Source organism: Thermobia domestica, chromosome 10, assembly GCF_964235325.1.
Source record: "Thermobia domestica chromosome 10, izTheDome1.hap1.1, whole genome shotgun sequence".
Classification (NCBI taxonomy): Eukaryota; Metazoa; Arthropoda; class Insecta; order Zygentoma; family Lepismatidae; genus Thermobia; species Thermobia domestica.
In genome coordinates, this window is record NC_137463.1 from 121,128,432 (window position 1) to 121,148,983 (window position 20,552).

The window sequence follows — 20,552 nt, forward strand, 5'->3', positions numbered from 1 at the left end:
AGGGCGGCACCACGGCTCAGTCCAGGCCTTTCAAGAAGCTGTAACGAGGGATCTGAAGAACATTCTAGTTTCTGCGTTCCAGGGAGCCTTCAGTGATTGGCAGAGTCGCTGGAAATGCTGTATTGATGCAGAAGGAGGATATTTTCAAAACTGTTATGTCGATGTGTCAAAATTTTGATTTTTGTAAATTTTTATTCTACTTCTTTCCGGACAAACCCTGTATAATGATAGTCTTCGGAGCTACACCTCAACGGTGCAGTGCAGAAATCATACGTAACCGACTTTAATATGCATATGTTCAAGCACAAATTCGACGTAGGTGCAGGTCACCGATTTTATTTATTTATTTATTTATTTGTTCGAAAGATTATTCTTTTCCAGTGGTTCGATATAAATTTCACAAGGATAGTTTTTGGAGTAAGACCATAAAATTCTTCAATGCCGGATAGTGTTCATTTTATAATTGAAGTGCATAGGGAAAAACGTTGGTAACCCTCATTTGAAAAATGAGTTAGTTGGTTGCAGAAAAACAATAATGACACTCATGTGAGCTGAATTGTGAAAATAATTCTAGTTAGAAATAACAGCATACTGAATATTCAGTTTCATACTTGAACTGCTGAATATTCTGTTTCTGTTTCAAACTGTTTCTACAATTCAGCTTACGCTTATTCCCCCTATACCTCATTTATTTTCCTCAATGCTCTTCAATTGTGTATATAATAGCGCGTAATTTCGACGTAGGAACACCAATTTTGTTGATTTACTTTTTGTTTTTGAAAAAGTATGTTCTCGCGGTGGTTTCATATAAATTTCATTAGGATCTAATGACAATCTTTGGAGTTAAATCATGAAACTCCTCAGGACCTTATACCATGTGTATGTTCACGTATAATTCCGTATCGAGTAGACCGATTAATATATATATATATATATATATAGTCTCGCACGTTTCTCATTTTGTAGGAATTTAATGTCCTAACTTTAGTTTAGGTATCTAACTAAACTACTAGGGATACGAAAAAAAATGAAAAATTAAACGAACTTTTGCCAGGGAAATCGGTAAACTTTCGTCAGAGAAAGTCAGGAAAAAACATTTACAAAAACCTGTCAGAACCCTCTATTAGTATATAAACATAAATAATTCAAAGCCCCTAACCCTTATCGAACTGTGTTACCAAGATTTTTTTTAATTATATTTTGTATTTCCTTGTATTTTTTTTAACACTTAAAAGTAATGAAAGTGTTGTTTTTATACTCACAGGAAAACCGAAATAAATTTGATAAACCAGCAGACTACATTCAGTACTTATCGACTCCAGATCTCAGTTTCAACAAAACACATGCCTGCCTAGAATCCTTGAGAATAGCTCTCACCAATAATCCTCTTAGCTGGGTCCAAGAATTTGGTACAAAAGGCTTAAAGCAAGTACTTTCCATGCTCAATGAACGGATAAGAGGGTAAGAAAAAATTTAATATTAAGTAAAATCCCTTATATATATATATATATATATATATATATATATATATATATATATATATATATATATATATATATATTTCGACCTTGCATACCTTGTCTCAAACCAAAGGAAACTTCCTGCAAGTCCAACCCTTGAATACCTTGGTAAGTCTTCAGAGGCATAATATTTAAGAAGTAGTATTGGAGAATTTAAATAAAAATTTAATAAATCAATAAAACGCCTAGTACAGATAAAATAATAATAATTAAGGAATAGTAACAGATAAACAGCAAACTGAAGCTTACTATTTTCAAAATGTTTTCAGCAACAGTTTTTTCTAGTCTCATTTGTGTTTACAGTCCTTTTCGTGTTGGTATGCTATTCAGGATATATATATATATATATATACTCATGAAATATTAGTGTTTTTTTGTTTTCGTTGACAACTTTTCAGTTCTTATTTAAATCACGTAAATTTATGTTTAATTCTGATTTCATTTTGTGTGTGAAATGTGTTTTAAAAAACTTCTTTTTTTAAGTTTTTTCATTACTTTAGTAAACTGTACGTGATGCTCGCTCAGTTTCTAATGTTGAGTTGATTTTAGTTTAGCGTCCTTTTCAGCAGCGAGGCTATATGAGACGTGGACCTAATCCAGAAACATAAGTGTTATTATATTTAGGGCCTCTTCAACTTTCGTTGGTTCTGACCTTTATTTTTTAGACAAATAAAAGATGGAATGAAATTGGACACAAATATTGGTTGAGATGTTTTACAAATAGTATATTGTGCTCGATTGCTTATTAGTTTTGAACATTTTTCTGTTAAATTATTATCTGTTAAAATACTATTTTAAATTCTTTATTAATTTTTCTTAAATAATATGCCACTGAATACATACGTAACTGGACGGATTGAAATATATTGATTGGAGATACACATTGAGTATCTTCAAGTTGTTTCGTTATAAGCTGAGATTAGGTCAAAGGTTTAAGCTCCATGTATTTGCTGTGTGGTACTGTTTTATTATTTGAATTTTTTTTTAAAGCTAGAAAAACGTAATGTATTACAAAGTAGGTTTATCTGTAAAGGTATTTAATCCAATCGATCTTATATGTAATAATCTTTTTAGAATTATGTGACGTGAAACTTTACCGTACTTTTACAGCTATATCTTATTATTAACATAATTCACAATTTCATAATTTCGTTTATATAATAAGAACGTAATGATAATGTTAACAAATGTTGAAATTTATTTCAACTTTGATCTGTTGTTACCTGAACACCGTAGACTAAAGAGTATGAAATAATATTTGGGATATAAACTTGAGAGATTTAACATCAGCATTATCTGTTAGCTTAAGACTGATCCCAGGTATGACAGTAACTCGAGAAATCTGACTGCCGGTCAAGTTATTAATCTAGTGTTATTGTTAAAACGGTAATTCATTATGAGAATATTACTATAGCCATTTGATATCTTCGTGGTAAAAGAACATAACTCTCCGAATACCGATTAGATCAAAAGTAGATTGCTGTTTGTAATCATAAGGCTAAGTTCTGGGTTCCTATAGAATAGGTATCGAGAGGGTTTCACGACCTTTACGTAGAAGAAGTAAGTAAAATGGATTTTTTTTAATGACTCAGAATACTGACGTGCCAAAAATTTAGTTCACAATCAAACTTATTTATCGAGTTATGTTTTATTATTAAAGTTTAGTTAAGCTATAGTACTCTATTATTATTATTATTATTATTATTATTATTATTATTATTATTATTATTATTATTATTATTATTATTATTATATAATATTGAATTTGTAATCTTACTTATTTGATTTACATAGTCAAGCTTTATATATATATATATATATATATATATATATATATATATATATATATATATATATATATATATAAAGCAAAGCTATATGAAACGTAGATCTACAACTTTATATTGAATTCTACACCATCTAGGAATCCAATCTGATTCCTCTGTTTCAAACACTGGACAAACAATTTAACCACGAGGATAACCTATTAAACCCCACTCCTTTTATATATAGCTCAATGGAACAATTAAGTTTTTAACAATAAATTTAATTAACTTAAATGTAATACTCCATTTGTTGTATATTAGTTGAAAGTAGAGTGTGATTTTTTATTATTCTCTTTCTGCTTTGCAGGGATAAACATGATAGAATCCAGTATGAATGTATACGCTGTCTAACAGCTATTATGAATAATAAAGTTGGCTTGAAACAGATGTTTGAACAGAAAGAGGCTTTTACAATACTTGCAAGACACTTAGACCCCAACCGACCAAATGTTATGTTAGAGGCTGTGAAACTTCTAGCTGCTGTGTGCCTTATTCCTCCAGATGGTCACGAGAGAGCTCTGGAAGCAATCACCATGAACGGCGAATTTAAAGGTCAAGAGAGATTTCTCCCTATTGTTCGAGCTTGTTTAATGAAAGGCAATGATCCATTAAAGGTAAATTCCACTTTCACAAAGGATTATCATAATGGAATAGGTGATGCACATTGTTACTTTTATTTATTTGCAACATATATCAAGGTTGCTGTTATTCTCTATGATCAAAAGAAGTACGTTGCACATGAGAGACAGACAAAATATTGCCCATCAACAGTAAGTGGGAGTAATGAGTTTACATACTACTGAACTATTAACATGTAGAATTCATAAGCACACATACAATATCCGGTAAACGAGCAAAATCTCGTCCTTACGTGGTAGTTTTGAAAAGACAATTCTTAATTATAATAATTGAAGTAAGATAGGGTGAATGCTCTAAAAACTATATAACCTTCCTGTCTGTGGAGCATTTTCTAGGAAATTTATATTTTAACTTTTATTAAAGATTTCGTCATTTTATTTTTGATGTTGAACAAATAGGGTGCTAAATAAGTATTGTTACACATATATCACACCCCAAGAATAAGATTGTTACAACTCTAAAATGTACATTTTACAAGTAAGCCAAAAAATCATTGTATCTAAAGAAAATTTATTATCTTTTCTATTTTTGGGAATTGTAACGTTATTTCAATATGTATAGTATTAATTATTGTAGAGAAAATCTTTCTTAAATTCATACAAATTACAATTATTATACTTAGACATTAAAAATATGTAATAATTTAAAACCTATTTTGACTTACGACAGGCTTGTTCTGGAGGTGCGATATGTACTTTTTTCCAGTCAACCTATTGATAATAAAAAATTAAAAACATGTAATATAATCACGATGAGATTTCAATAATTTAGTGAGTTCCGTGCTACCAGATTAAATTTTCTATATAACCAGATAATCGGGCGTCAACTTTTAAAAGAAGATTGAGTTCATACAGCATATATTTGAAGTACAGTACTAACTCGAATTGGATGAAACCGAGACTACCTTGGATTATCAAAGACTCCGACTACACGTAAATAAATAAATAAATAAATAAATAAATAAAACTAAAAAAAAATTAAAATTACAGATTTTAAGCAAGTGTCGGTTAGCATAAGTAAACTATGCTGTTTTATTTTAAAACCAATGTATTTTTACAACTAATTCATGATAAATGTTTTTCACAAAGAAAAAGTTGGATTTGGGACAAATTTATTATTATTATTATTATTATTATTATTATTATTTATAGTTCATTGATAAAATATACACTTTTGAAAGTACAGTAGTGTTTCGCTAATTCGAATTGGATGTAACCCCAGATTATTAAACACTCAAATTATTAGTTCTGCAGATTTTGTGCAAATACACTTTAGTGTAAATAAACTATACTGTTTTATTTTTTAAATCGGTTTACAACCAAATAGCGGTGTGCTTCTTTTAATTTTCCGGGTATTGCTTAGACCAAGACAAATATTTTTGTCCCTATTTTGATGCTACTGTTTTACGGTTACTTTATGTTCATCATATTGTGCAGAAATCTTTTTACTTTTTATGTTCATGCCTCAATGTAGCCTTCGTAGTGGCTCTAATTTGGTTTATGTAAGAACAACTTTTATTTTTAGCACTTGTTCTTTCAGTCAAATATTCGAATTAAAACTTTAAAGTAGCTTCAATGACGTGCTGGGAATGGTGAGCTGTCAGATCTTTGAGTGGCTCTGATTATATGTAACAGTGGAATATTAAAACTTTACTGTATTATAATTTCTTCCCTTATATATGTATAAACCTCAGTTTTTAAATATTTTTATTGATTGAATAAATAAATCATAAATGAGTTCAAAATAAAGGACATCGGAAGTGGAAATAAAGGCCGGTTGAAAAAAAATATATATATGTAATAAATTATTATCATTCTTTTACTTACACTCCCTTGTATCCAGGTTTCATATACTCTAGAACCACAAGGGAAAAATTCTACCCACTTTATCCTGTTCTATTAGCTTAGTGCCTTACTAGCTCTGTTAGGTAAATAAATTGAACCTTTCTATTAAGTGGAACAATCACACATACATCCACATCCCACTGTTTATAAACATGATACTGAAAACTGCATATATATATATATATATATATATACTTTAACAATGGGTGTAAACTATGTAAACTACTTCTGTTCAGTTTCAGATTTAAGTCTAATTCTCTCTTGCAGGTGGCGTGCATGCAGTTAATAAATGCAATTGTTTCTACACCTGACGATTTAGATTTTAGAATACATTTAAGAAATGAAGTGATGAGAGTTGGACTAATAGATGGACTTGATGTAAGTATTGTCATTTATTTAACGACTTTTCATTTCATATTATTACGGCTATTTATAACAACATTAATATATGTGGACATATGACAAGACACGAAATGTAGAATATTAACAGAAGAAAACTCTAAATATTGGCTAGAATTATGTGGTTTAAAGTTTCATTTTTCTAGAAAATATAAAAAACCAAATCAAATAATATTAATGCACTAGCGGATACATAACTCCAGTAAAAACACAATACAGCTAAAAGTGAAACTTGGAGTAGTTTGTGTGTAGAAAAAATAAAAATTAACATAAAAAATAATAGTAAGTAAAAAGATGGTTGAGAAAGTACTTAGCAACTATTTAGTAGTTAGTGAAATTATTAAATTTTTATTAGCGAATCACAAAATTTTGGAAATTTAGCGAGCGAATCCCGTTGCACATTTGTCAAGAATTACTGCTATATACGCTCCACAACTTTTCATCCATCCAAAGAGTTACTTAAAATGAGGACCGTTTCTGCTGTGAATCAAAGATCAGTTCTACAAGTAAAATTACAGAAAATTTGTTAATATACATATATACTGCTATTTGATTCATTTACTATTTGATAATTATTTACCAGAATTTCTTTTTTCATAGACTTTAGAAGAAGATGCCAGTGACGATCTTAGTGTACAAATCAAAGTTTTCACAGATCATAAAGAGGATGATTACAATGAGTTTGTTCAAAGATTTGATAACGTTCGTTTGGACTTCGATGACTTGACGGAGTGTTTTGAAGTTTTGAAGAACATCGTATTAGACACGCAAGCAGAACCATATTTGTTATCTATTCTTCAACATTTATTATTCATAAGGGACGACTGTGTTGTGAGGTATGTGTACCGTGTATGTTTTTTGTAGTGAACGTCAGTTTAAAAGCATAGGACTATTACTAAAACCGTATGCATAAATACAGAAATTATTCATATTTAAGAAATAATGTGATATATTAGGTGTTTATAATTTTCAAAGGGCTGTTTCTTATTTTGGTAGTTATACCAGTACAATTGATTCCAAAATTTATATCGACTATGCCATAATTCAGGCGTAAATTTCATTCACAATCCTCAACGCAATATTGATATCAAGATGAAATACTCAGATTTAGTGCCTATCAGTGCTACTTGTTTTAGCAGGTTGTTGGATCATCATTTGTGGTTTCATGTAAACACTTCGTCTTTAATTTTCTTTAACCGATTGTCCCCTGCTTTTCTTCCAACTGTATTAAATGTATTTTGAATAAGTATTAAATAATCAGTGCAGGTTCTTTCTTTGCTCTATCGTAGTCAGAATGCGTCGGTTTCTATTTGCTTTAATTAGTTTATCAGTGTTATTTCATTTTTCTGTTCATGATAAGTGCAGTTCTGTTTTCCAGTATCTCACCTCAAACACAAGTTTCTTATGTCTATTTTTCGAAACGTTCGGTTTTCTGACTCATACAGGGCTACACTCCAAAGCTCTTAATAAATCTATTCCTGTTAAATCGTTCTTCAATGTCAGCAGTCCTTTCTTTATTTAGAATTCATGATTTGTTTCTCCTGTCGTAGTTCCTACATCATTTTTAGTTCGTTCATTGCAGGATATCGTGCTTCTCGAAATTGATAAGATTTCATTTCTTCAATTTTGTCAACCTAGGAAAGTTGATACTTTTCCCTGTTTTTTCCTGTGCCCTTCAGAACTTTCTTCTTTATTTTCATATTTCGTGTTTCCTTCATTCCTCACATTAAGAACGCAATTGATTTAACTACATATTTGATGCTAAAATATCAGTTTTATTTATCCAGTGGGAGAGTTTCACTCAAATCCACCTCATTTCGTTGTAGTTAATAATAATAATTTCATCTATGCTTATATAGAATAGTATAATAAACTAACCTACCAAGACTCAAGCAAAAGTGAATTATGAGCGTGAATTAAAAGTGCTGCTATTATTATTATTATTATTATTATTATTATTATTATTATTATTATTATTATTATTATTATTATTATTATTATTATTATTATTATTATTATAAGTTTTTGGTGTTGAATATTCTTGTTTCTCTATCTTCACAAAAGAAATAAAAATTTGAACAAAGCAAGGTTTTTGATTAAAATAATAATTGTGTAACAGTTTCGCCAACTAACTGAACATTTTGGCTTGCTCAGAGGAAGTATATTCTTAATTTGAAAAATTGGATAATTTATATATAAGAAGCAATTATTTTATGTAATTGTTCTTGTAATTTTCATTTTGTAGGCCGGCATATTACAAATTAATAGAAGAATGTGTGTCTCAAATAGTACTTCACAAAAGTGGTTGTGATCCTGACTTTCGTGCGACGAAACGATTTCAAATAGATGTAGAACCTCTAATTGAGAGCTTAGTAGGTGAGTATTTGAATCCAGGAGGCTGTTAATTAGTAACAATTACATTCCTTTTCTATTGATAGCTACAACTTTTCTGTCCCTACCCAGAGAACTGATCTAGACAAGGTCGGATATAGATGTTAACAGGTATTACTACTACCAGTACTTGCTCTTTTTTATAATTCCTCGCAAAGCAAGTATTTTAGGACTTTGCATTTTTAAACCTAAATCGAGCTTTGTAGAAACCCTTACTGAAAGCCTGACGATTATTGTGGTTGCAAGTATTGATATTTCTGTGTATATAGTAATCATCTGTATAAGTACTTCTTATCTATCCTACCTCCACTAAACTTTTTCTCTTGCCTATGTGTTGACAATGCTGAAAGTAATCAGCGAAAATTCAATGCAAATGAATTTTGGAAGGAATATGTAATAGAATATAAACGAAGCGAAGTGACTAACTTTTGAGTTCGTTTACTAAACGGCTTACACCAACACTGTAAAGTCGAACTTGGATCACTGCCTGCAGCAGATATTCAAGCCAATCTATATGAAAGGAAAACTATGCTCCTATGGAAACTGTCAACTGGGTCTGAGTGCGCCAAAACACTGCTTTACTCGACACCTGAAAACATAGTTCGCTAATTCTGGGAAAGGCAGCTTGCCAACGGAATCATACTATTTCAATCCAAGACATTCCAGTAAAATTTCTCGACGTTAGTTCTGAGCTTTAACACAAGAACTGCGAACACACACACACAACCGAAAAGAGATGACGGTTTTTTGGCTTTTCTGAACATTTTTGGGATTTGAAATTTGGCTATTTGCACTTTAAGGAACCCTTAGTAAAAATAGAGGATATATATATATATATATATATATATATATCAAAAGTCCCTTGACATAGGGTAACTCTGTTACTATCAGAGTTACAACGAAATATAGGAGGGGAAACCGTCTCCAAATATGATGTTTTCAATCTAAAGGAAAGGAATTTTTTAAGTCGGACGAGCCATTTGGGCTGTACACTCTTTATGTGCCCAATATTAAATGAAAATACGACATTGCCATTATAGATGAGCTGGGAGAAGGGAGGGAGAGGCAGGAGGCGGATAAAGTTTGTAAGTGTGTGGTGAAAAGGGGCATGTTTGAAATGGGGGCTGGCCATCGACACGTTAGTGTAAAATACACACTTATATTGCTGGTCCAGGTAAATGGCAACGTTACATTTTCATTTAACATTGGGCGCATAGTGTACAGCCCAAGCGGCTCATCCGATTTAAAAATTCCTTGATTTTAGATTGAAAACATCATATTTGGAGACGATTTCCCCTCTTACATTTTGTTGTAACTCTGATAATAACAGAGTTATCCTATGTCAAGGGACCTTTGAGGCACCATATATATATACAGAGAGAATTTAATTATACCACCATATATCAAAGTTTCGGTCCGAAATGAAATTGTTGAGTATCAAATAAGTGTACGTTACATGAAAAATACTAAAATGCCTCTCACATTTAATATGGTTATCCGAAGAGCTACGTACAACCACAGTAGTAATCGCTTATTTTTCCTTGACAGATTGTTATAATTTGTTTATAAATTATTCTCGTACCATTAATTAATCTTACTATAAGATTAATTGTAAGTAAAATATAAGCTTAGAAAATTTTATCATGTTACTACTAATTTCATTAGTTTATTTTGAATAGAAATAACGATATTATTTTGCGTAATACATAAATAAAAGGGAAGGATATGTACATATTGCTGTATCATCGTGAATCTGTGTACACTCAGAAAATATACATGTAAATTAAGACTTATAATTTCATCTGAACTGGTCCTGCTGTGATCGTGGTAATAGTATCAGCATTGCAGTATTAATGTAGTGCTATATGGAAAATGCATGCATTTCTAGAACTTTTCTTTTTTCCATTTCTGGCTAATAGCAGAAACGATTTATTTTATTATTAGTAGTAGTAGTTTTTATCATCATCGACTGCCACTCAATCGACTCTGGTATCTGCTGAAACGTGTTTACAGCATAGCACATATGTTAAATAAGAAGCATTTGTTTCTAACGAAACCCAATTGATTTATGATTTTATTGGTTGAACCATTCTCAAAATACCTCTTCTGCATTCACTTCATGAATAGATTTTTCTTCAATACTTAATGGAAGTAGCGTTTAGTTTGCCATTGTTATTTCTATTTTCAACTTGTAAATTTCCATTGTTTTTAGTTTCTTTGCAAGTTTATTTTAATGTTTGTTTCCCAATAAATTCTTGTTTATTGTAATATAGCATTTATAAAATTTTTAATAAAGAGAAAAAGTATCAAGTCAGTCAGTCAGTGAGTTCAGATAATGTCTAAAAATATTGATAGACTATATTTCAGAGAATTGATGCTACTATTCGCATATCTCTATTCGACATTACTTTATAAATCTTGTTGAAAAATACAGTTTTATCGCAAAAGAGCAGTAGTCTTTATAGTTTCAAAAGACACTTTGTTTATATTAGTAATGATGCTAATGAATTTAGTGTTAAAACATTAAAGATTTATTAAAACGTTAATCTTTAAAATATTAAAGATTAAATTTGTAAACTTTTTTTAATGTACAGAGAAATCGAAGGCTGAAGACGAAAGGAAAGCTGAAGACTTGACAAAGAAACTGGAAGAAGCGTTGGCTATTAGACAAGAAGCAGAAGCCAAATTAGCCCATGCAGAGCAGAGGATTCATGAATTGGAGGAGCAGGTTGTCAGATGTGGAGGAAAGGTTAGTATCATGCAAATCATTTTGATATAAGCGGCAACCGTCGTTTCATAGATGCTATATATATCGCTATCTGCGCAAACTGTAATTTATGTAGATCTCCAGAAAAATAGATAATAAATTTTGAAATTGACTTTCTTAACGTTTATAAAACTTTTTTTCTTAGGGGTGGAATAGTCAGTTCGTACACTGTTGTGCAGTAGTTGTTAGGAAAAGTAGAAAGCAAGAGGAAATTACCGGACTCTTACACTTTGAAGATAATACTGCTCTATTAGATTGTTATAAATTAATGGGTTTCGAATCCCGGTTGCAAAGATGCTGTTCTTGGCATGTAATATATGATTACATTGCACACCGAGGATAGCAGCTTTACAAGAAATGGAGTAAACTTCTTATTCAACCAGCTTCTAGGACACTATGCAGATGGATTCAGATAGGCAAGCGAAATATTAATCACGAAGTAAGTTTAATTATTGCGCGAATAGGTAAGCAATTTTGTTAAGTCTTTCACCTATTAAAGGATGTGTATTGCACGGACATTCATTAACTTGAAATATATACTAATGAAAAGAAACAACAACTGATTTTTTTATATTGCATACCAAATCCGCTACAGATGCGAATGTTGACATTAGGAGTGAAAAGGTGACTGACTGGACCGGACTTCGAACCCGGGACCTCCGGCATACCATGCCGATGCGTTAACCACTACGCCACCCAGTCCACTTCCCAGAACAACCACTCACTCTCCCACTATCGAGGTCGGTGCCCTCATCTGTCTTTCATCTGTGTCAAAGATTAGTATATATGAAATCACAACCGTCATAAGGGGCTCGGTATATGGACATAGATTGTCCGATCACAGCAGGGATCTGTGGTACAACCCACGTGGTCCGAGATGAGAGCACCGACCTTGAGAGTGAGAGAATGAGTGGCTGTTCTGGGAAGGGAACTGGGTGCTGTAGTGGTTAATGCATTGGCACGGTATGCCGGAGGTCCTGGGTTCGAGGCCCGGTTTAGTCAGTTACTTTTTCACTCTTTAGTTGGGTTCAGACAAATCATAAAAATCTACGTTAATGGTTAAAATATATATGCACATGCCGGAATTTTTTTAGTCTAGCAAAAAGTCTGTATTATTTCAACATGTCATTTAATTTTATACCAATACAGTGAAAAAACTCAAAAGTGTGTGTCAAGGTTTTCTGTCTCTGTACCTTGACTTAATTTGTGCAAGGTTTGGGCTTAAAGAGAATAGACCGGGAATGTTCAAGTTGTCAAATAATAAAGACATGGAGAGACAATTTTGATTCCCCTTTTTTATATTAAAAGTGGATAAAAACCAGAAGTCACGTTTACATGAATATTTAGAAACTTTGTTTTTCGTTAAATAAACTTATATTAACAATGTCTTACTATACTGATAATTACTTGTATTTCACAATTTTTTTAATGCTTGTTGTTAACACATCATTGCTTTGCAAGATTTTTTTTAAAAAAAAAGTATTAATTTTTTTCTCCTAAAAATCCAAAAGTTGACATTGACAAGTTTCGGAACTTATTTAGATCCACACATTGCTCATAAACAGCAATTTGCTTAGTCCTTAAAAAAATAAATAAATAAAAATAAAAATAAAATAGTCAATATATAAATCTTTTTATCTTATCTTTTCTTTTTCAGGTGGGTTCTCCATCACATGGACCAGCAATGGTACCACCTCCGCCACCGATGCCTGGAGGATGTGGTCCACCCCCACCACCGATGCCTGGTGGTGGTCCACCTCCCCCTCCTCCTCCACCCTTTCCTGGCGGTGGCATACGACCACCTCCACCACCACCTTTCCCTGGCGGGGCTGGCCCTCCGCCACCGCCTCCACCTCCAGGTATGCCTGGAGCGCCTCCTCCTCCTCCTTTTCCGGGTGGTGGTCCTCGACCACCACCTCCGCCTGGAGGGATGCCAGGAATGCCTCCACCCCTACAGCCAGATGTTCTTCCTTACGGTTTGAAACCCAAACAAAAGTGGAATGTAGATGCACCACTGAAAAGAGCCAATTGGAAAATGGTAAGAAAACATATTTAAAGTCATTTTTCTGACCTAAGTAATTAATCTATTATTTGTGAATCAACACTAGGAATACTCTCCGTAAACGTTGTAATTGTAATGTTCTGACGGAAAAAAAAACCCTTAAATTTATGTCTTATTATTGTTGTAGAACTGCACATATACTTCGTAGACAGCTTCCAAAATGGTTGAATATTTTTAATTCTACTGCAGGAAAAAAAAGAAAAAAACGAAACTTTCCCATTAACTTTCTCGTGTCTAGGAAATATATAACAAATCTTTAGTTGTCTTTCACTTCTTCCTAATATTTTGAGCAAGCTCTGAATCAAATATGTTTAGTATCAATGAAGTTTTCAATATTCTTTCATCTGGAGGCAAAGTAGTTTCATAGGGACATTGGAGACAAATACTAAGGAAAGAACTTATATTAATTAGGCTTTTGACTTGTAAAGCATTACAATAGTTAGGCTTTTGACTTGTAGAGCATTACAATAGTTGTGTCATTATTTTCTTGAACCAAACCCTGACTAAGAATGTTCACCTCTATCTGAATTAAAATTAATTCAGCAGAAAGGTGTATGATATAATCATACCCTCTTCCTCTCCCGAAAAAAAAAAAAAAAAAAAAAAAAAAAAAAAAAAAAATCAAAAGAGAAATTTAGTCCTCTATCGTTTAAGACTAGAGCGCTATCGTGGATAGAACAATAGCAGAGAGTGTAAATCTTTCTGCGATGTTGCATGAAGTGTAATTTAACCTGGAAAAGAAACGTAAAGAACAAGATATTATATTATGTTCCTACAGATATTGTATCAGAAAGGTGCTTGGGAAGTTTTTGGAGCACCTATTTTCGTGTCCAATACTGGGTGAGCTTTTTGAAAAGAATTTGTGGTACGGTTAAATTGGTAATGTATAGAAAAAGGAATCAAACTTTCCAGTTAAGTAAATATTATGAGTTGAGTTGATTTTGAGCTTAGCGTCCCTTTCAGCAGTGAGGCTATATGAGATGGGACGTACTGATTAACGTTGAATCCGAATCACATGAGCTCCCGCTGGGAATCTTATATATATATATATATATATATATATATATATATATATTAAATTCTCTTAATCGTAACCTCTATCTTTGCTAAGAATTCGTCCATTTGAGGGATACAGGAAGTGTCTGAAAATATTAACTGTTTTAAAAACTTCCGAAGATTTCATTAACGCAATATCTTTCAGTACAGTACAGTGTATTCCGGTAGCTAAACGTAATTTTTCTTTTGATTTCATTATAAGTCGTCTTATTGACGTTCATCTATCTAATTTTCAGGCTGATGAGTAAATTCTTGAGAATGTCATTTAAATAAGCTTATAAATTATCAAACACATATATCAAACAATTTGTGATGAACATTTTCGAGTTAACGTACTAATTTGTGATATAATATTTTTGTGATATACTGTCATAAATAAAATGTTACTTTATATAATAGTTTATTGTCATATTCAATAGTGTCTTCAGTGTGTTTATAGCTGTATGACAAAAGAATCAGCTTGTGTGTATTTATTAAGGTGATTGGTGTTGAATCAGAACATTCCTTTTCCAAAGAGAATTTAAGAAAATGTAGTAGAAATAGAGTGACTCAAGATAGTATCTAATACGAGATTCAGAACATTCTTATGAGGGAGCTTTGTATCCGTAACTGTACGCATCATCAAATGAAGCCTAGGATTTTGAACTTTTATTACGATTATCAGTCATTTTTCAATAAATTAATATATTCTGGTATTTGAATAATCTTACAATTAGAAATAAAAATTCAAATTAAGCCTTACAGTAAATCATCTATTTGCAGTGACTGACTCGATTTTCCTATAAATACATTTGAATAAAGATTACTCTTACTTCTACTGTACTTTCAGTGAATATTTCGAGTATAGATCTTTACTCATCAGCAGAGGAATACTCATCAGCAGAGGAAAAGGGGAAAAAGGTTTAAATATTACCGAGTTAAAATACATGGGTTCGCAAAGAACACAAAAACTGAGATGAAATGCACAAATAAAGACGATAGAACTTTGATAACCTTCTCTAAATGTCTGGAACTGACTGACTTGCGTTTAAATTACGAAGAAACATTTGAATATCTTTCCGGATACAGAGACTGCCCAGAAATCTGTTTCGACACAAGTGTATTGCGTGCAGTATACGAGGGACGTTCCGAAAGTAAAGTTCGTAATTGTTTTGAACGAGAAGATGATACACCACGTAAAACAAACAATCACCATAAGCAACCTCATTCGTTGCTGGATCAGTGACGGTTATCGGAGGTGAAATAACGCATGCGCAGAGCACTGAAGAAGAGAGAGTAGCAGCAGATCGGGATGCCCGAGGTTATTCGAGTACAAATCACAATAGCAGACAGATGTGTGCTGACAACGTGATCGCCAATGAAAGTGCACGCTGTTATCCAGTATGAATGGACACATAGCACTAGTGTGTCCGTCATTTATGAACGCCGACAGACCGTGTATGGTGAAGAGGTCATGTCTCGTCAGATGGTTGGTTGTTGATATTGCATGTTCAGTGAAGGCAGGCAGAGTGTGGAGGATGAAGATTGAAATGGGCGTCCCTCCACATCCACAAATGAAATCAACATAGCTAGAGTACAGGACATGCTGTTGTCGGGCAGGCGCATAACGGTGTTAGACGTGGCGTTCATACTGCGTATTGGTCGTGCCCAAGCCAATCACATGCTCCATGATGTGTTGAGTTACTGCAAAATGTCTTCAAGTTAGATGCCGAGAAACCTGACCTCGGATCACAAAAGTGCAAGAATGGAAATCAGCCTCGATCACTTCAGAATCATCACAGACAATGGGACATGAGTGCACCACTTTACCCCAGAAACCAAGGTCACCTCAATGACGTGGAAGCATACCAGTTCACCAGTGAGGAAAATATTAAGTGTCATCCTCCGCAGGAAAGGTTATGGCCACATTGTTCTGGGACGCGAAAGGTGTGATACTTAATTTCCTCCATGAAGGGACTATCAATGTGGCACGCTACTGCGACACACTCACCAAACTCAGGTTGGCCATTCGACGAAAGAGACTAAGGCTCTTGAGTGAAAGTTTTATGTTGTTGGACGACAACACATAACCACACACAGCAAGGCTCACTCAAGATCAGGTTCGTCGCTTCGGATGGGAGAGATTTTATCGTCCTACCTACAGTTCCGATCTTGCCTCATCGAACTTTCACCTGTTCTCAGCATTGAAAGCCGCATTCTCGAGACGTCACTTCCAAAAGATTGTTGAGGTGGAACAGGTTGCACGACAATTTCTTGCATCGCAGGGCACCGAGTTTGACGAGACTGGTTTCTTCAAACTGATTGTATGCTACGACAAATGTTTCAATGTCGGTGACGACTGCATCAAAAAATAGTGCAAGGTGTATAGTTCATGATGCCATGGTGCATTTGTGTTTGACAATAAAGTTTTCGTGTGAAAAAAATCATGAAACTTACTTTCGGAACGTCCCTCGTATTATATGTATATAATATGGCTGAATTGATTTATAGGACGTTAGTCTATCGGTACCTGTCTTTTCTAGAAAACACATTAGAAATAAAGACGAATGACGAATAGTACCAACCAGGATATTATCCTTGCATTTACTTGAAGTAACTAACTAAAATCTCAAAACAGTTTTTGTGATCAGAATTTAAGATCACTTGTTTCGTTCCATGCCAGACTTGTAGGCATAATCTTCCAATTATTGAACAACTAGTTAAGAAACTACACGGGCTGTATAGTAAAAGTGAATCAAGTCAAGGTACCTTGCCTATTTAGTGTTTTTATTTGGAAACAATAATTTCGATACTTAGCACTTCTAAGCTTTTAAACTTATTACATAGGTTGTATTTATTCCTTACGAACATGGTTTAATATGCATTTCTTGAATAGAATCTGCACAGGCATACATTACTTCCAAATATTGTGAATGAAAATTTTAAAGTGTATCTGCTTCAGCTGCTGTAAGCTTAAGTAGGGTACGGAGTGTTGTTAGTTGTTAGCTACACGTCCAATGGGACATTTATGTGTGTGTTTACAATTTAAATGTGATTTCTTCGCCATGCTGATAGCAATTTTTGTCTAAAACTCTGCAGTTGCTCAGCAGAAGTCTTAAGTACACGGATACCAGTAACTTTGAGTAACTTCGAAGAGTCAGTTCAATGTGATAATCTGAAAGTTTGATTCTTTGTGGAGGGTCATTCTCTTCTTTTTTCGGCAGCATGCTTTAGGTCAGAAGCTATCTGCTAGTATTGTAAAATAAGTACAATGTTAATCACTCCTTGAAAAGGCTGAGTAGAAATAGAAAGGGATAATACGCTAAGCAAAAAACTGTAGTATAAAAGAAAGGATGGAAGCATAATATATATACATTTGAGTTGTATAAATACTTATATTGTAAGGTATAAGCATTAATACCAAATTAATGGCTTTTCATTGATTTTATTTTGTTTATTTAATTTCCAGATAACTCCGCAGAAATTATCTGAAAAGTCATTTTGGGTAAACGTAAATGAAGAAAAGTTAGCATCACCTGACATCCTTAATGGCTTAACGCTGAAATTTTCATCGAAGCCTTCGGCGAAAAAAATAGACGATGCAGTGGACAAAGGTTCCTCGAAGAAAGTGAAAGACTTAAAAGTGTTGGACTCGAAAGCAGCACAAAATATTTCGATTTTATTAGGTGGTTCTCTAAAACATATGAGTTACGACGATGTAAAGAAGTGTATATTAAGGTGTGACGATTCCGTGTTGTCGGACAATGTGTTACAACAACTGATTCTGTACTTACCACCGCCAGATCAGTTGAAAAAGCTTGAACAGTACAAAAACCAGTATAGTGAGCTAACTGAAGCTGAGCAGTTTGCAGTTACCGTAAGTTTTCTTGAACGGATATTTTCTTCGCCTTATTTATTCTGTAAGATATTTCAGAATATAATTTATGCGCACACTGAAAAGCTGTATTCCAGTAAACATGAAATTATCATTAAGTTTGAGTACCATTTCAGCTATCTTTTCTTACTTCTTTTAATAAAAGAGAAAATATCAAGAAAAATACTAAGTTTCTTAATTCTTCATTGGTACTTCTAAGCTCTGTTTTCAAAATTCCATTGAATGAGAAAGCTGAAGGGTGCTCCTCACTCTCGCTTTTATTATTATTATTATTATTATTATTATTATTATTATTATTATTATTATTATTATTATTATTATTATTATTATTATCTGAAGGTTTGCTAAAATTAAGAACTAATGGTAAAATAAAATTTAGACATTACTATTTAGCAGTAGCAGCTCGGGTCCTGTGAAAGCAGCTGTTAGTGTATCAAAGATATGTGTACACAGGTTTACAGACTTGAAAATGTCTTGTCTATTTTTCATATTTAGTGATTTTTAAGTTTACATTAGCTGTTATTGCTATAATATTCAGCTACTATTATTCACTTTCAGACATAATGCATAATTACTATTCATCGTAAATTTAAAGTTATTTCTGTACCAAACTATTACATCAATATTATTAAACACTAGTTAGATGAAATATAGCATGAACTGTAAGGTACAGCGTACAAACTTGTTCAAAAAAGCCCTGCACTGTCTTTGAAAAGCCCTGCACTGTTATCTACAATTGGAATTAAATGAAACAAATACGGATTTTCTTTGGCCAGTTTACACATATTAGAATTTCTTACGTATGATTACCACAGTATGACCCTCTGAAGGAAGATGAGTGGCGAAGATTTTTCAATTAAGACTATACATTTTAATAATTACGTATGTTTCATTTTATGTGCGAAATTTAAAATGCACTTTCTCCAGGTTCACTTGCAACAAACAAGATTGCATGGTACTTAACTTTTTATAGGAGGATTAAAAACAGACTCGGAACATTTTAAACAAAACACTCGTGAAATTGACTTGAATCCAGTTGTACGCACCACCACAACGCTCATGTATGTTTTTGTAAAGGGTGTTTGTCAATCATTCTTCCTCTCTATATTAAAGATTAGTTCCACACAATGAAATCATTAAATTAAAACTGTTTGTCAGAAAGCAAATGTCCGTTAGGGAAATAGGCTGCTGGTAATTGTCAAATGTTTGCAGCTGTTCGTAAACAATACGTGAAAGATAGCGAGGCAGGTATGAATGTACTTTTCACTGTTAGGAAATAGAAGCTTCCTGTCATATACTTATTTTTTTTTTTTAAAAAAAAAGCGTCATTTTACCTGGCGCTGGAGATGAGTGTTATTTTTACTTAATCATTGTTCTTTACACTTCAAAAGTACATTCTGTGAGATTAAAAAATAGGTGGTTGCACAATTATGCAAACTATGCTTTGCTGCAGCCGCGTCTGTACTTAGTGAAATAATTCTTTGTTATCGACATGTTCCCCATTGTCACATGACATTGTAAGCTTAGACTAAAAACTGGCGTAAAACGGAGGCAATCTCAAAAACATTGGCTTCTTTACTTTACAGGATTTTATTCTTACTAAAAAGTTAGTCAGGAAAATTTCAATGCTATTGTTTGATTCCTGTCTGTGCTTAAAACAAGTGAGAAAGTAGGGATAGAGTTGATGAGCACATTTAATTTATTTGTGAAATGGAAATAATGAACCTGATGTAATTTTCTTGTAATAGATAACACTTCTGTACTATACAAGTAAGGTGTGAATCAGGTTTATTGTCCCAAAACGGAAAATAAGAGAAAAAAAAATGAAGCATAATTCCCAAACCAATACTGCTTATTTCATAGACTACAGGATACGTACATGAATTAAAATTTCTTCAAGCAGACAGCATATGGGCCTTCTTTTCCTGCCACGCGCAGCTTCTTCTTGAAGTTGGCAAAAAGGCGTTTTCCGTTTTCCGTGTTTTGCAGCCACCTGCTTCGAAATACGGGTCCAATTTCGCTTAAATTGCGTTATGTTCTCGCAAAGAAGCTTTTTAGCAACCATTTCTCTCTTCACCATAGTCCAGAACCACTCAAGTGGTCTACACTGTAGCACAGACGTTGGGTTGTCAACTCGTGACAATATGAGATGTGATTGTTCTCTAAAAACTGCA

General features: G+C 33.0%; 1 protein-coding gene and 1 non-coding gene across 4 annotated transcripts in view; one reads left to right on the forward strand and one right to left on the reverse strand.

Moving 5' to 3' along the window:
- dia (diaphanous related formin 1) overlaps positions 1 to 20,552 on the forward strand; it is a 172,021-nt gene that overhangs the window by 114,663 nt on the left and 36,806 nt on the right. For all 3 annotated transcript variants that reach the window (XM_081728518.1, XM_081728516.1, XM_081728519.1), the window contains exons 5-12: positions 1,265 to 1,461; positions 3,654 to 3,960; positions 6,097 to 6,207; positions 6,829 to 7,064; positions 8,474 to 8,604; positions 11,214 to 11,368; positions 13,044 to 13,424; positions 17,953 to 18,360. In XM_081728518.1, the coding sequence (XP_081584644.1) occupies positions 1,265 to 1,461; positions 3,654 to 3,960; positions 6,097 to 6,207; positions 6,829 to 7,064; positions 8,474 to 8,604; positions 11,214 to 11,368; positions 13,044 to 13,424; positions 17,953 to 18,360 (1,926 nt within the window). The remainder of the gene's footprint in view (positions 1 to 1,264; positions 1,462 to 3,653; positions 3,961 to 6,096; positions 6,208 to 6,828; positions 7,065 to 8,473; positions 8,605 to 11,213; positions 11,369 to 13,043; positions 13,425 to 17,952; positions 18,361 to 20,552) is intronic.
- On the reverse strand, positions 12,016 to 12,088 carry TRNAT-GGU (transfer RNA threonine (anticodon GGU)). The gene has a single exon. It is a non-coding gene; the product is annotated as a tRNA-Thr (tRNA).